This window comes from Belonocnema kinseyi, chromosome 2 (genome assembly GCF_010883055.1).
Source record: "Belonocnema kinseyi isolate 2016_QV_RU_SX_M_011 chromosome 2, B_treatae_v1, whole genome shotgun sequence".
Lineage (NCBI taxonomy): Eukaryota > Metazoa > Arthropoda > Insecta > Hymenoptera > Cynipidae > Belonocnema > Belonocnema kinseyi.
The window spans coordinates 81,194,104-81,211,156 of record NC_046658.1 but is presented as its reverse complement, the minus strand read 5'-3'; the positions used below and the strand labels follow the sequence as shown (position 1 = coordinate 81,211,156).

At 30.3% G+C, this 17,053-nt stretch overlaps 1 protein-coding gene across 1 annotated transcript in view; it reads right to left on the bottom strand.

Moving 5' to 3' along the window:
- Window positions 1–16,217, bottom strand: part of LOC117182739 (microtubule-associated protein futsch) — a 151,150-nt gene extending 134,933 nt beyond the window's left edge. The window contains exons 1-2 of the mRNA XM_033375844.1: window positions 15,885–16,217; window positions 5,247–5,447 (exon numbers count right to left, since the gene is read on the bottom strand). Of these exons, the coding sequence (XP_033231735.1) occupies window positions 5,247–5,445 (199 nt within the window). The 5' untranslated portion in view covers window positions 5,446–5,447; window positions 15,885–16,217. The remainder of the gene's footprint in view (window positions 1–5,246; window positions 5,448–15,884) is intronic.
- Between the last annotated feature and the right edge of the window lie 836 nt (window positions 16,218–17,053).

Below are 17,053 nucleotides of genomic sequence, written 5' to 3'. Positions count from 1 at the left end.
TCGGAAAAAGCGTTACATAAGGGGGGGGGGGTCAAATTGGTCGGGAAATTGCGTTGCGTAATTTATGGATGGCCCCTAAGTACTACAATGCATTATTCTGTTTTTCGCTCTCGATATTTTCTTCACATTAATTGAAAATAAGCAGTTAGAATAATATAATTTTTTTTAATTTCATTAAATAAATATTTTCGGAAGAAATACAAAAATTATAGTAAAAAGTACATAAGTAAAGTTTCTTTTTCTACTTTTTATTTCACGTTGGAAACATTCTTCTTTTAAATGATTAAATATTAGACTGATATGCTTCGAAATAACAGATAAAACTGTTTCTGCATTTTTTTTACTCTTTTAGTTTTAATCTTTCTTTCCGATTTTTAAATTACTTGTATATCATTTTTAAAATTTTATTTTACTTGAAACTTATACGGATAAACTTAGGAAACTTACAAGACTAAACTTAGAAAAACGAGTTCTTGGACGAAAATACTGGAGAATTCGACTCCTTCGCTTTCAAGGATTAGATTTTATAACAATGCTACGAGGATTTATCGCAATGTTAAAAATATTATTATGCTAAATATCGACTAAATTTATAGTTTTCCTGTATGGATATTTTTTGTTTAATCAATTCATTCATATGAAATCGTGTTACCGTTGCCTCAAATAAAATAAAAACTATTTAAAAAACTATAAAATAGAATGAGGAAAAAATTAATGAAAACTTATCAAAACTTTAGAAAATAATAATGCAATTTAGAATTATACTACGTCTGTGTAGGTAAACTACTTGAATCCCCACACAGCTCAAGTTGAACATCTCATGAACTTTTTTTCATGAGACTTTTTCACGTCCAGAAAAAAGTACTTATTAAATTTAAAAAACATTTTTTTGACTAGGTTCTTTTGATTCAACATAAAAATATTTTTATATTAAAAGAAAATTTATTTGATTTTAATAAATGACGTTCCGTACTTCTTTAATTTAAAGAAATTATTTGTTTAAATGATCTGTTTGATTTAAAAAAATTCTTTTAATTCAAAAAAGTTACTAGGACAAATAAAAGAAATAATTTCTTTAGAGTCAGTAATTTGAAATAAGCAAATTATTTCTTTGAATCAAAGAAACATTTTCTTAATCCACATTACCAGTTCGCCATGATATTGCGCAGAACAAATCACTTTGATTATTTTACGTTAACGCGTCTTTCGGACACGTGTTGTCAAGTTTTTGCGAAGACGCGGAAGCGACGGCTCTTGGTAATAATTTAACTCTTTAAAATGTGTCTTAAAGAAGTTCGCGACACCCTTACATCGTAGGAATTTCCAGAAAGCATAGCAGCTTTCTACCGTGTATATAGATACTTTTATACAGCACGACCTATCCTTGTTTTTATGTAAATTTTTGTTACTTCTGTCCACAATTTCTTCACGATTTATCTTTTAACCTTAAATTTTCGTGAGGAATTGTAAATTGGGAAAGAATTAAATTCATTTACACCCAAAAATACTGAAATAAACTTTTTTCCTCAGGTTATTATTATTGGATTCAATTAAAATCTATATTCATTTTAAACTAACCTGTTCTCCTTTTTTAACCAAAACAGTTATTTCATTTGAAGAAATGTAAAGATCAAATAAAAAATTATATTTCATTGATTTAAAGAAATTTTTCATTTGAAGCAATCAAATATTTCTTCAATTCAAAGAAATATTCGGTTTGAAGGAAAGAAATATTTTTTTAAATCTAATAAAAATAGTTAACAAATAATTGCTTTAAATCAAACAAATGTGTCTTTGACCGTACATCAGTACTAGAATTTCTTTTATTTAAGGGTGTTGGTTCAATCCGACTATCAATTTTTTTTTAATAGGTACGGCACTGATTCCATATTTTACTTTCCCGAAGGATTTGTGAACGAAAGAAAGAAAACTTGTCGAATACCCGGGGTTTTGCGAGATCCTCGGATCGACAAAATGTTGAAAAATAAAAAAATTTGTGGAGGAAATGATTATTTTCTCCACAAATATGAATTTTGCGAAAGATAGAAACCAGCGGGTAGCAGACGGCAGCATTTGAAAGATTAGAATCGTTTGCTAATTTATTTTTTACTCACAATTCTGACATAATAGAAGAATTCTAGAGATTCACGGCTCTTCCAAAGAGCCAGGTCTTGAAGATGGTGTCCCCAAATTTTGCGAAATACGTTGCGAAATGCAGCAAAAAGTAGAGAGAACTGACATGCCCTGTCTGTGTTTTTGTAACTGCATGTGTGATCAACCATCACGCTAGCTGTTACCTTCACTCTATACGCGGAATCGGGGCGCCCTTCGTTATCGACCGTGGGTCAAGACTACAATTCTCAAAGGGGAAAACCTCTTCTGGGACATTGACTTTTTGATGAGACTATCATCAATCGATATTACTTCAAAAATAATAAGAGACGTGTCCCGCATTATTTGATCCCTTGTAAGAACTATGAGCGTTTGTAAATCACATTAGCCAGGGGTGCAGAAACTCTACCGGTTCGGGTGCATGAACTCCCATTAAAATCCGCTGGTTCAGTGGACCAGAGTTTGACTGTTGACCATGCTGCCATGGGTTCGAATCTTTTTCTGAACTTTTTTTTTCGTTTTTGTAAACATGTCAAATAATAATTGTTAATGCTTTCCCGGCGAATAAATTACTTTTTTAAGAAATAGTTCTGGGAAATAAATATCATGCAGACACTTTTCGAATAATTTATTTTTTATAATCGTAATTTTTTACATTTTTGGGGGTGATAATTGTCATGGATTATCATGTAACTGGGTGATGCAGTGTTCACTGCAGCGGCGGAAGAAATGAGAATCAGCCAAAAGATTAGGCAGTTTTCAATTGGGAAATAAAAACAGAAAATGTAAATACAATTTCCTAGATAATATTGAAATGGACTTTTTTGCAGAAAAAATCTGCAAACGCATAAATTTGATAAATAAAACAGTTTATGATTGCATGTAAATTTGTAAATTTAACCAGTTTGAAATTATAACTGGATTATAAATTATAAATTTATTAAGTTACCCAGGAATAATTTTCAAAATTACAAACTTAGATTTCGCAAAATTTTGATAGTAGGCCCTCTGCAAATTTATTTATAAATCGGAAGTTTATCCAGTCCCCCGACTTAAAATTTCGATATTACACAATTTTCCAGATTTATAATTTTGAAATATAAATTACAAGTTTATCAGTTTGTAAAATTTTTTGTTCTAAATTGGCAAATTTATCACATCTACAATTTTGAAACGTAGAGCGTGATAAGTGCTTACATTTTTTTAAATTGTAAGTTTACGAATGCATTTTTATGTCAGTAAAATATGAGTAAAATTACGGCACTGGCCATAACAGTAACTGGCACGTGCTCTTCTCTAATCGTAGGAATTCGCTTGCTTCCGCTAACGTTCAAGCGTTTCTGGCTCGTGTCAAAGTTAGATATTTTCCCTACAGAATTCATAAACGTACAATTAAAAAAAATGTAAGCAGTCACCACAATTTACATTTCAAAATATAACGTGTCAAAAATTTGGCAGTTTAGGCAAAAAATTTGACGAAATGATAAATTTGTAACTTATATTTTAAAATTGTAAATCTGGAAAATTGTGTAATGTCGAAATTTATAGTCGGACGACTTGATAAGCTTGCAATTTACGAATAAATTTGCATAAAGCCTAATTTTGAAATTTGATAGTTTTGAAATTTATTGCTGGGTAACTTGATAAATTAAAAATTTATAAAGAAAAGTCAAGATGCGCCAGTTTTGTAATTTGGAATAATAATCAATGTGGAAAATTGTACAATATCTGGAATAGTTATAAGGCAACTTGATAATCTTGGAATTTGTAAATAAATTTGCAGAGGGCCTAATATCGAAATTTGATAGTTTTGAAATTTGTTGCTGGGTAACTTGATAAATTTATAAAATATAATACAGTTATAATTTCAAACTGGGTAAATTTACAAATTTACATGCAATCACAAATTGTCTTATTTATCAAATTTATGCGTTTGCAGATGTTATTTGCAAAAAAAGTCCATTTCAATATTTTGTAGGAAATTGTATTCAAATTTCTTGTGTTTATTTCCCAATTGAAAACTGTCTAATCTTTGGCTTATTCTCATTTCTTCGGTCGCTGCAGTGAACACTACATCACCCAGTTACGTGATAATCCATGGCGATTATCATCCGCAAAAATGTAAAAAAAATTGCGGTTATACAATTAAATTATTCGAAAAGTGTCTGCATGATATTTATTTCCAAGTAGTATTTTTCAAACAAATAATTAATTCGCCGGGGAAGCATTAAAAATTATTATTTGACATGTTTACAATACGAAAAAAGAAAGTTGAGAAAAGGATTCGAAACCATGATAGCGCGGTCGCCAGTCAGACTGTGGTCCACTGGACCAGCAGATCTTGATGGGAGTTCATGCGCGCGAACCGATAGAGTTTCTGCACCCTTGGCTAATGTGATTTACAAACGCTCATAATTCTACATAGGAACCAAAAAATCCGGGACACGTGTCTTATTATTTTTGAAGTTATATCGATTGATGATAGTCTCATCAAAAAGTCAATGTTCCAGAAGCGGTTTTCCCCTTTGAGAATTGTAGTCTTGACCCACGGTCGATAATGAAGGGCGCCCCGATTCCGCGTATAGAGTGAAGGTAACAGTTAACTTGGTGGTTGATCACAAATCCAGTTACAAAAACACATACAGAGCATGTCAGTTCTCTCTGCTTTTTGTTCCATTTCGCAACGTATTTCGCAAAATTTGGGAACACTATCTTCAAGACCTGGCCCTTTGGAAGAGCCGTGAATCTCTAGAATTCTTCTATTATGTCAGAATTGTGAGTAAAAATATAAATTAGCAAACGATTCGAATCTTTCAAATGCTGCCGTCTGCTACCCGCTGGTTTCTATCTTTCGCAAAATTCATATTTGTCCGGAAAATAATCGTTTCCTCAACAAATTTGTTGATTTTTCAACATTTTATTGATTCGAGGATCTCGCAAAACCTCGGATATTAGACAAGTGTAAGATGGTATGGGTAAGAAGTCAATTGCAGTTGACTTCTTACGCATTATAAATTTTGATTAAAAGTTTAGAAAATAATTTTTTAATACAATTTCTGTTGGCTCAGTGTTTTAAAAAATTGACTTCAAAAATAAATTAATTTTTTATTCTAAATAATTTGGAGGAGACTTACCTTTTGCAAGACGACTCAAGATGAGATCCTTATGTTGTCCGGTGTGAGGCTCTGGAAGCACCACGAGGAGATAGCAACCGCTCAAGGGTGAAGGTGGCGGGTGTTGGTGATGAGTTAAAGGCATACCAACAGTTATATTTTTGTCAACACCTGAATCCCCTCCCCCTCCACCATCCCCAGCAGGATCCATGGTACTCATTTCTGTAAATGAATCAAAATTGATCAAAATTAAAGAATGTATTAAATAATAGATAAAACATTTTAAAGTATTAAAATATGGTGAAAGTGAGATCTTCTAGAATTTAAGTGTGAAAAGAAAGATTAACTAAGATTGCTCCGGAATGCATAGGATTTTCGACAAAATTGTTTAATTTCCAACCAAGCAGATTGATTTTCTATCAAAAAATAGGAATTGTAAAAAAAAGAAATGAATTTTTAACCAAATAGATGAATTTTTAACTCAAATCATACATTTTTAAAGAAAGTGAATTTTTAACAAAATTGTTTAAAAAAAGCAGGTTAATTTTAACGAAGCTTGTTATTTTTTTACTAAAGAAGATGAATACAGAGAAAATACTTGAATTTTACACTAAAAAATGTAAATTTACAATAAAAAAAGTAATTTTTAACAAACAAAAAACGAATTTTCAAGAAAATATATAGTTAAATTTCCATCTGCACTAATTTGATCTAAAATCAATAATACATTTTAAATGGGTCACAATAATCAGTCGGGCTGACTAATAAATTATTTGTACAAAAGCCTCTTCAGTTTAACTAAATGAAAATAGAATTATTCACATTTAACTCAGTAAAGACATATTTAACTGATTATTTATCATTTAATTATATAAGTTGGCACGGTTTATTTGCTTTTGTTATTCTACCTTACTGAGTCTTTTTGGTCAAAAAGTACCAGGGTGGCCATAGGTCAGAGAAAAGCTGGCAATTAGGGAAGAGTCAAGGATTTTTGTTGGTCATTTTCAATGATAATACGTTCGAACATTTATATTGTCGTATTTGAATATTATTGGTCCTGGAAAATTAAAAATTGGCCCGGGAAAAATTAGGGGATTTTTAAAATGAAGTTTTGCCGACACACTTACGGAAAAACATGGATATTAATATTCAGTACCTGAATTTTTACATATAAGACTACGAGTTAGATGTCAAGGTGTATTATTTTGATATTGAAGTACAATACCCAGGTATTAAAACTCAAGATATAAAAATATCAAGATATTTCACAGTGATACTAGATCATTGCCCTATAGTTAAATATTTTATTTGACTTGTATTAATATTAAAAATTCTTTATTTACAACTATTTCCACCTGATGATGATATTTTTAGTTCGAAATTGTATTATTTGGCTCGAAATTCAACAATCTTGTGTTAAAACTTTTTGCCTACAGGTTGAACCGCTTTGTTAAAATAAATCTTTCTATTTAAAATTCATAATTTTAATTGAAACTTTATCTTTTTTTGGAAATTTAACTATTTTGTTAAAAAATTGTTGTTTTTTTCTTTGATTTGTACTTAATTCTTTTAAATAAAATTTTTTGTTATTTTCGGTTAAAAATTTATGTTTAGTCATTAAAAATTGGACTTTTTGGTGGAAAACTAATCTTTTTGTTTTAAAATGTTCTCTTTTTAATTAAAAATTCAACGATTTGGTTGTTCTGTACTAAACATTTTTTCTTTTTGTTGTTGAAAATTTTTCTTCTTGGTTGGAAAGTTCATCCTAGAAAAAATGTCATTTTTCCATTTATTGGTTGAAAATTCAACAATTTGTTTAAAAATGCATATCTTTTGTTAAAAATTCGTCCTCTCGCGTAGAAAATTAATCTTTTTTTGGTTCAATTAAATAACTAAGTTTGACATTTTTTAATTTTAATCTAAAATTGTAATATACAATTTTGAATTTCAAATATTAATGGTCAGGAAAAATGAAAAATTGATAAAGGAAATAATCAGGAAAAAGTTGGAGAATGTAGAAAATTAAATTTTGCGGCTACTCGTTCCTGCAAATAGTTCATTATATTAAACTACATAATCTTATTATATATTATATATTATATATTATTATATATGATATATTAACAGCGAGAACTAGAGATCCACATTTGGTTCCTCTGTCTTACTTGTCGTTTAATGTGTGTCATTTTATTTCTAATATCACATTATTACATTAATATTCAATAAAGTATCTTTATATTTATCCTTAAATGTAAAATATGGAAGGAAATTGATTGACTTTATCAATATTTGAAGTATAAGCCGTCCCTAAATAAAGTAAAATTTATCTAATCAGTCCGTCTGGCGATGAACGACTGATACTACTGACGCAAACTAATGTGGTATGCCGGATAGTAATTCTGTCTCCCAGACGTCCTGGAGACGTTTAATCGTCTCTAAAATATATAGGAATCCTTTACGATCATTTCAGATGGTTTATGAACAATTAGGGAAAACCTTTAATGAAAATATGCTATGCTGCTAACTGTAATAATTGGTAATGACCATAATTTAGTTGATTAAAAAGCTTTCTACATTTAGACTATATATGATGAAAGTTCTGTTTTTTAAATTTCTTATAATAATATATTTTATCATACATTATTTATTAGCGATATAATAACATATTATATGATAATTATTGAAAAAATGATAATCTGATATTAATCAAGTTTGATCTATTATCTGTAATAAATAGTCTTTTATACGTGTCCTAGAATCATGAGAGAATTATTTGATATTGCAAACGGGAATTCCGAGATTAAAATTTGGAAGAATTATTTTCACATAAAAGTGGTTTGAATCATAACTTTTATTTGGAGCAAAGAATGCTCAATAAATTCAGTATTTTATCTGATGTATACAATTCTTTCAATTCTTGCGTTTAAGAGATTCAAGAATAATATTAAATATCTTAAAGAAATTTAAACAGACATTAAAAACATACAAAAAAAAGAATTTTTCGAACGTTTTGATCATTTTCAAAATATTTTAAAAGATCTGGATAAAACGACTTTTGAGGCTTTGAAAGTATTTTTATGCAGATTCAATAGTCTTTTATAAACATCAAAATATTTCAGAAGTCCTTGAATGAATCTATTATACTTTTAAAGTGTTCTCATATTTCGATTAAGTAGTTCGATCAATTTGGAAAGGTATCAGAAAATCTTCCATTAAGATGCTTAAATAATTTTAGCATGGCTCTCGAAAGATTTTGCATAATCGCTTTTAAACTCAAAGACTTTTAAATTGTTAAATTAGTCTTTTGCCTTATGAATGGGTTGTTCAACACCATATTTGGCAGATGACTTATTTATTAGAATATTTCCTAGTCGGAAATATATGTTTACATTTTTTGAGACTAAAGTTTATTTATAAGAAAAAATCCAGCTATTTAATTTTTTAATATCGTGGGTTTGATCATTCGAATTTTAGTTGTACACCAGATATTAAGATTTCGAAGATTTCACAACATTCTAAAAGAATTCAAAAGATATCTTTGGGTTTTGAAAAGTTAAAAAAAATGTAAACTCTTACGAAATATTTCAAAAAATTTCAAACATTTGCAAGTAATTCCGACAGATTCCTAGAGATTTCTAAGAATTTCAAAGGATTTTCAAGAATTTTAGAACAATTTAAGAGATTACAAATCATTTTGTGAGATTTCAAAGGATTTAGAATGATTTTATGCGATTTTAAATCATTTTTGAAGAATACTGTAAAAAACTGTAAAAGAATTCAAATACTTTAAAAGAATATCTATAAATTTCAATGTATTTAGGATATTTTCAATAGATTTTGAGAAATTTTAAAGCGATTTCAATGGGTTTCAAAATATTTCAGAGCATATAAAGAACTCTTAAAGGTTTCAATGAATTTGAAAGAGTTTCTAGAAATTAAAAAGTATTTTAAAGGATTTTAATGGATTTCAACTAATTTAAAAAAGTTTTCAATCGATTTAAGAAAATGTCACGGGATATTGTAAAATTTCTGAAAGTTTCAAGTTATTTAAAAAAATTTGAAGGGATTTCAAAACATTTCTAGAGAACCTAAAGTATTGGAAAACATTTTAAGTTACTTAAAAAGATTTCAAGGATTTTCACAGAAAATTTAAGGAATCTATAGAAATTTTAGAGGATTTCTTAGAACTTGCAGAATATTTCAGAAAATTTCAATGGAACCCCCAGGATTTCAAGTAATTTCAACACATTGAAAAAATTATGAGGCATTTTAAAGGATTTTAACCAAATTTATGGAAGTTTACATACTTTAAAAAATTTTCAATTGCTTATGACGGATTACATTTTTTTAAAGATTTTGAAAGTATTATACATTATCTTAAGGGATTTTATAATGTTTTGAAGAAATTTGTAATATTTTATGACCTTCCAAAACGGTTCAAGAAATTTTAAGCAATTTTAAAAGGTTTAAGGGTTTCAAAAGATATTTCGTATTTTATGATAAAAAAATAAGGTACTTGTATTGTTTTTACAGGATTTTCGACCAGTGAACCACTATCAGCACTTTTTAATAGTCTCTATTTTAGGATTCAGTACTTATAAGTTAAGAGCTGAATTAATTAAAAATACATATTTTTGGTAAATTTGGCCTTTTTCAGGGCAATATAATTAAGTTGAAAAATAAAACTCTCAATACAAGAGGGAGCATATAGTAGTTTTGAATATGTAGAATAATTCTGTGGATGTCAAACGAATAATGGTTCTTATAGTTTACGTATATTTAATATTTTAGAAAATTTCCCGCATAATTCAAATATAGTATAATTACAGAGAAAAGAATTGTTTTCGAGAAAAGGAGAAAAAGACTTATTTTTAAAAATAGGAGGTACAGAGGCGAATAGGGATAATATTGTGATCCTTGTCTATTTATTTTATTTTGTTGATGTTCGAAATTAGGGTTAAACGGATAGAGCGGCGCGGTCATTTTAAAAAACATCTGCGTATTATAAACGAGTCAGGTAAGGTTCAGTATATGCATTTATGAATTCAACATCAAGTATTGGAAAAATCAGGTTATTTAAGATTATTTTTTTGTTTTTAATGCGAAAAGTTTGTTTTAGGTGTTTCTTGTCTATAATGAAAGTTGCAAAAAAATCATTAAAGCTTTTACTATTTTTCTAAAAAGTTATTAAAACTTTGTTAATACTGACCTGCTGACTATTTCTGAGAATGTTATGTGTCAAAAGTAAGTAAAGTCACTTAACATATACAATAAAAGTCTTATTTCAAGGCTACAGAAGCGGGCAATGCGGCGTGGGTGGTCATTTTAATGGTAAAATGTCGAAATTTTAAATATTGCTAACGATTGATATGTTGTGCGCGCCGAATTATTCGCTTCTCCCCGATCGAAGAATTATCAGTTAGGAATATAATATATTATAAATGCTACCGAATTAGCAATAGAGATTTCAAGAAATTTCTCAGTTTGTTTTAATTAATAATTATTGAAACTACTGTTGCAATAAATAATTACATTACTCTTTAGTGCTTTTGCATTAAAGCAATTTCATTCCATCGAAATTGTGTCCGATTGTTAATTGTTTCATATATGAAAGCAATTATGTTCGACGTTATAACGTGTTAACCAAAACAGCAAATAACTACATTGTTGCATTAGGTAATCACTTAACAGCACATACCGGTTAACTTGTCCGGGTATCTGACCTCCAAACGCACTAACCGCTGATCGACCGCCTGAGCGCAAGTGAATATCTGACGTCAAACCTATATCAGTTACCATTCTTATTCCCCTCTCTTATAACGTGAATGAATATCAACCCTTATTGTCTCCCCTTACCAATTCACACCCTCTCATATATAGATATATGAGGGTTCACGAAGTATAAGGGCGTAATTGCCAAGATTCAAATTTTATATGAGACAATAAACGCTTTAACTTGATTGCATTCAAGTTTTTTTTTTTTAACAAGAAACGAATTTCTAGCCATTACCTATGCCTGTCAATCGATAAAAGGAACATCCTAAAATAAGCAACCCCCTCCAAGAAAAACTCTTATCAAGTTTTCGAGGCGCCCCAAAAACGCCGATTGTGACTTTTTTATTTTGTTATTAAAGAATATAATTGCTTTTTAGATATGATTTAGCTGTACTGAATCGTGAAAGTAACGCTTCAAAGAAGCAACTATCCGCAAAAGAAACCCTTCTCAAAGAGCAATGCATTTCAAAAACGCCGGAACTGTCACGAAAAAAGCTGCATAACTTTTTAATTTCTAAATTAAAGAGAAAAGAAAGGAAAAAAGGAAGAACTTTTAAACTATCATTTATCTCCATAGAGCCGTAAAAGGAACATCATGAAATTATCCACTAACTCTTTGAAAACCCCTGGCCAATGATACGAAGCATCTACAAAAACGAAAATATTGACAAACAAAGAAATGCATAACGTTTTTTTAATTTAAAAATAAAATCGGAAAGTGCTTTAGAGCTATTGTTTAGCTTTATTAAATATTGAAAATAACAGCCAAAAAGACAAAATAACTTCTTTCTTTTTTGATACCAAATATGGATTTTGACCCACTTCTAAATCGAACTAGACCATAATCTTCATAATATTTTGTTTAAAATCGGGCCACCTCTTTAAGTGTTTACATTTGGCAAATAAGTAAACACATGTCAAAAGTTTTCAACTTAAAAATTCTAAACTATTTCTCAAACATTTTTAATTATATAACCTGAACAATATTTTATATAGAAAGAAGAAAAATGCGTATAATGTATATATAAAATAGATTTATTATCAGGGATATGCATTTTAAAACATATCAAACTGAGACTAATGTTACACGTAAATACATTTGGTTTTAGGAATTCAAACAACTTTCGCCCTGAGATCATACCCTTGGGAACAAATTACCAAATTTTTTTTTCGATAAGCTTTTTTTTTACACGCACTTAAAGCTTAAGAAAGACATAATTTAAGCTTGAAGTCTGTAAAATTATTTGTTCCGAAAAGATAAAAATTATGGGATAATTTTTTCCACGAGATACAATTATACGATGTGAGATTTTCAAAATACCTAAATTTATGATTGATAGAAAATGTAACCTGCATAACAGCATTATATTCTAAAATACCATCTCTTATATTTATCACTTTGTGTTCAAAAGTTATCCATCGTTCCTTCTTTGTTTTTTAAAATTATTCTTGGCCCCCCTTCAAGCTTTACAAGAGAAAGAATTGTTATTTAAAGCATGACAAGTAATTTTGATTAAAAAATAAAAATAATGAAGTAACTTTTTTTGTTAATTGCTTATTGTTTCTACTACAAGTAGTAAAAGGACGAAACAAATGTCCCAATTCCAAGAAGTCGACAATTATTCAGAGAATTAAAGAAACTGAAATAGTACTTTATGCTTCCAATAAAATGATCTCTTATAATTGTTCAATATGTGAAACGTGTTTTTGTTATAGTTAATGAAAACATCTTCCAGTATTATTATAAAGTGTAAAGTATAAATATTTTTACTTTCTTATTCTTAATATATCTTAAATTAACTACGGAAAATAGCTTACCCTATACAATTATATAGCACTTGAAAAAAATACCTCGTGATTTTCATTTTTAATAAAAATAAATTCCTTCTCTTTCAAGGCTCACGAAAAAAAAATCCCCTAATATTTCATTTTTAATAAACAATAAGGTAAGGTTTTTCTGAAATTCGTCAATTGATGTATTTAAAAATCTCACCTTGTAGAACTGTAGCGTATGCAAACAAATGATGCCATCATTTTTCTGTTTTCATAGAAAATAAGTGTACATATTTTAGAATACCACCCCTAAAGATTAATCTGCTTTAATAATAAAATAATATGTATTTTTTATTTTATCTACACAAAATATTCTTAAAGTTATGCAATTAAAAATTTCTTGAGAGATAGCTTAGAATCTTTAATTAAAAAAACACGTGTTAATTTATTTTAAGGGCTGGTTAGAAAAACATATTTAGGTTTATCAATGTCACCCTTATACGTATATTTCATTTCTTTGGATCAAAGTTTTTTAAAATATTTGTTTAAAAAGTATTAAAAAAAAAACCTTCAAAGAATTTTCTTTGGCTGAAAAAAGGCAACTTCCTATAGTTACAAGAAGGGCGTGTAATATGCATTCCGAGAATCGACAAGGCAAGGGTCCCAGACATGTAATATCGATCATAAGGAGAGACTACTATAGAAAGTTCAAGGGAAATAGAGCTTTTTAAAAATAATTTTACGACCGAGTATTTTTAGGATAATTGGTCTATTTTTATATTCTTCTCGAATAATTTTAACTATATTATAACGCATACACTAAGATTATGAGAATTCCAGATTACGCAGTTTTATTTATTTTCCCGTCTACTGCAAATTTAGTGTTACTAGAAATTATAGAATACTTATCTAATATTTGGCAGGATTAATGTGAAATATTTAAACAAAAGCATTTTTATTATAAACAATAAGTTTAGAGAAAAAAGATAATCTTGTGCGCATGTATTTTCAAAAGCTTCCATTGCATTCCAGAAATTTAGTTTCTTTCATAATCTGTAACTCAAGGCTTTAAAAATCTTTAATAGATTTTGATAGATTTTAGAATACAATCAAACAAATTTCCATTATTTGGAATTGACATACAAATTTTAGAAGATTATTCAGAATTTAGAAAATTCTCCGCGGAAGTCAAAAATTTTCAGAAGAATTAAATACGTTTGAAACAATTAAAATATCTTTTTATTAACTCCAATATATTTTCGAATATTTTTGTAAAGAATGAATTAGTGGCAATTTTTGAAAGTTCCCAGATTTTGGATGATATGAAAGTATCAACACACTTTTGAACTACCTCAAATACTTCCATAAAGAATTTCAAAATTTTTTTCTGACACTAAATTTATACATCAAATTTCACACTTTCACCAAATAAATTACTGTTAGGAATAATCAATTTTTCTTTCAAGTTCAAAAGCACTAGAATTTAATCCAAAGTTTTACATTTTCATACTTTTACGATAATATTTTCTTTAAATAATTTAAAACGAATCTGACAAAAAACTCAAATTAATAACCTTATGAGTTTGTTCTAATTTGAAAGAAAGTAATTTCATAGTTCTTTCTTCGTTATTTCTGAATAAAAGAACATTTCCAATAAAGCCAAGAGTGAGTAGAAGAAACCTAAGTTAAAATTGTAAGCATGATCTAAAAATGGAACCTTAGTTATTATCTTGGAAGGTTTCATCAGCTGCTTTACCTTGAGAGAAAATATATCAGATAAATTTTTTAGCAATATTTCAATTCTTATCTAAGAATCGACATCTAAAGTGACTTTTAAGAATGAAGAACTTAAATGCAAATATTGAAGAATAAAAAAATAGAAACAGTCGATCCAGAAGAAGAAGAAGCATCAGATAAAAAATATGCTTTTCAAATCGACTTTTCACTTAAGTTCATTAGTCATTCACTCATGATAAAAGGAGACTCTCAAAGATATGGCGCATCTTCCTCGAAACCCTGCCCCTTTTTCTTATGAGAAATGGATGTGGAAAAAAATGGTATCCAAAATCCTTCCCCTATTTCTCAAAAAGTAACGTTCCTGCAAGTTTAATCAGAAAGAAAATAAAAAGATTCTAATAGAAAATACAGTGAATAAGATAATATCTAAATTTGCAAAGTTTTTGATATTCCAAGTTCGATTTTTGACGTGTCATTCGGTCAATGTGGACACCGGCTTCGAGCATTGCGCATGATCTTGGCAACCGCTTTAGCAGGAAAGATTGAGAGGACTCGAATCGCGATTGCGCAAGGATTTAACCGAGTCCTAGCAGATGATTGATCCAAATTAATCATCCCCAGCCCTTTTTTTCTCTTTTATCATCAATCGATCGAGTGGAGTTATTCCAGATAAGGATGATGATGCATCTACATCCTTGTAGATACATTTTAACACACAGGGTTCATTTCATAAATACAAATTAACAGGAGTTGATTATATTATACAAGATCTTTGCGTAAAATCTGTTGTTTTTTACATAAAGGTGGATATGATGACTGAAATCTGTGAGGGATGATGAAACAAGGGGTAATAGAAAAAATGAAGGTTTGAATTAAGGATCTTAGGTGGACATGGGTTTTACTCAATACAGGATCTTAGATCTTTTTAACACAAGGCAGAATGATACCAATTGTATCAAAATACTGTAAAATAATCCAAAACTGATGACTCCGCTTCACGAGATTCACCTTTTAAGCCCGACGTTTTAGTAAACAATATTCACTCCTCTTTTAATCAATTAATAAATTCACTTTCACAGAATTTAGAAAAAAACCACAAGGCTTAATATGAATCGCCACGTAAGAACCGATCAAACTTTTGGACCTGCCCCACTTCGATCCCGGCACTGCAGTACTTCCCTTGGCAACAACCCCTCCCAATAGAAACCCCACAATCCACCAACTATAATATTTCAAAAATCCCTTAATCCTCACAGTAGAAGACACAGCAGAAGGCACATCACGAGAAATAATCTGCAATCAGCTGATCCGGCGGGCGACACAAAGGGATTAAAAAAAGGTAGAAAAAACTGGACGTTGACGAGTGGCACTCACCTTATCTTTCTTGGCTTTCCAGTGTATCCAAGGTTCCCGGAATGAAGAGAAAATGAGAATGTCTTAAGTTTTTGAAAGGCGAGCCTCACGAAACGAGAAGAGAGCCAAACCCCACCCCACTTCTCCCCTTTTCTCCTTCTTCCTTTGAGGGGTTTTCCTGCTTTTCCCGGGAACGATGACGCGGTTTATTTTACCGCCTTCGAAAGGATAGAGGGGTGGAGGAGGAAGAGTCGAGGAATTGAGCTTTTCTGGGCCTTTGGACTCGAATCTCCGAACGAGTAATTCTTATTTCTTGTAGCCCCAATACGGAAATTGAAGACAGCAGCTCGCGTTGCGGGCTGCCGGCTCTCTGACAGACAGACTTAACGGCCCCTCACTTGCTGCGCCGGTTTCGCGCAAGAGGCCCCCCGCCAACCCCTTGGAACCCCGCACCGGCTCCAGAGTACGAATCCACCCCCACCAGGATAAAGTGTAAGAGGAGGATTTGAGCGCGTGCGCTAGTAGTGGATTCGACCCCCACTTGATGAGAATAAGCGGCGCATGCCAATCAACCCCGCTGGAAACCACCGAAGCGATGCAGCGGCTGATAGTGACATCAGGTCCAACCTAAAATACTCAAAATCACACCGGCCGGTGTGAGAGCATTGCGGGTGGTTGAATATGGTGGAGAGTTTGGGGGTGGTCCTGAATTTGGGAATTCTGCAGGAGAGGAAAGGTCAAAAGAGCAAGGACGCGGAACTTCAAGGGTCTTAAGATTACAGGTAGTGGATTCAACGATATGACATGATGACGATATGAGAATATGAGTATATTGATAAATGGATGATACGGGGTCTATCCATTTCCGGAATATCAAAGTTCTGAGGGGGACCAGCTTCAGGATGCACAACTACGTACAATCAATCTCAAAAGTCGTCAATCTCTAAAATGATTTATAAAATTGACAAAGATAGATCTTTTGTTGATTTCTACCAATATTGACGAAAGCTGCTATGTGTACTTGAGAGAAAATAATTCAAGTTAAAATTGTTTATTTAGCAATAGTTATTGAGAGTCTTAGTTTTTGCCTTCTGTTCATTGAAAGATTAAAATACTTATTGAATCCTAATGATCAAGGCCTCATTTTATTCTTTGAAGGATTCTCTACCATTTTATTTGGGTGGTGTTAA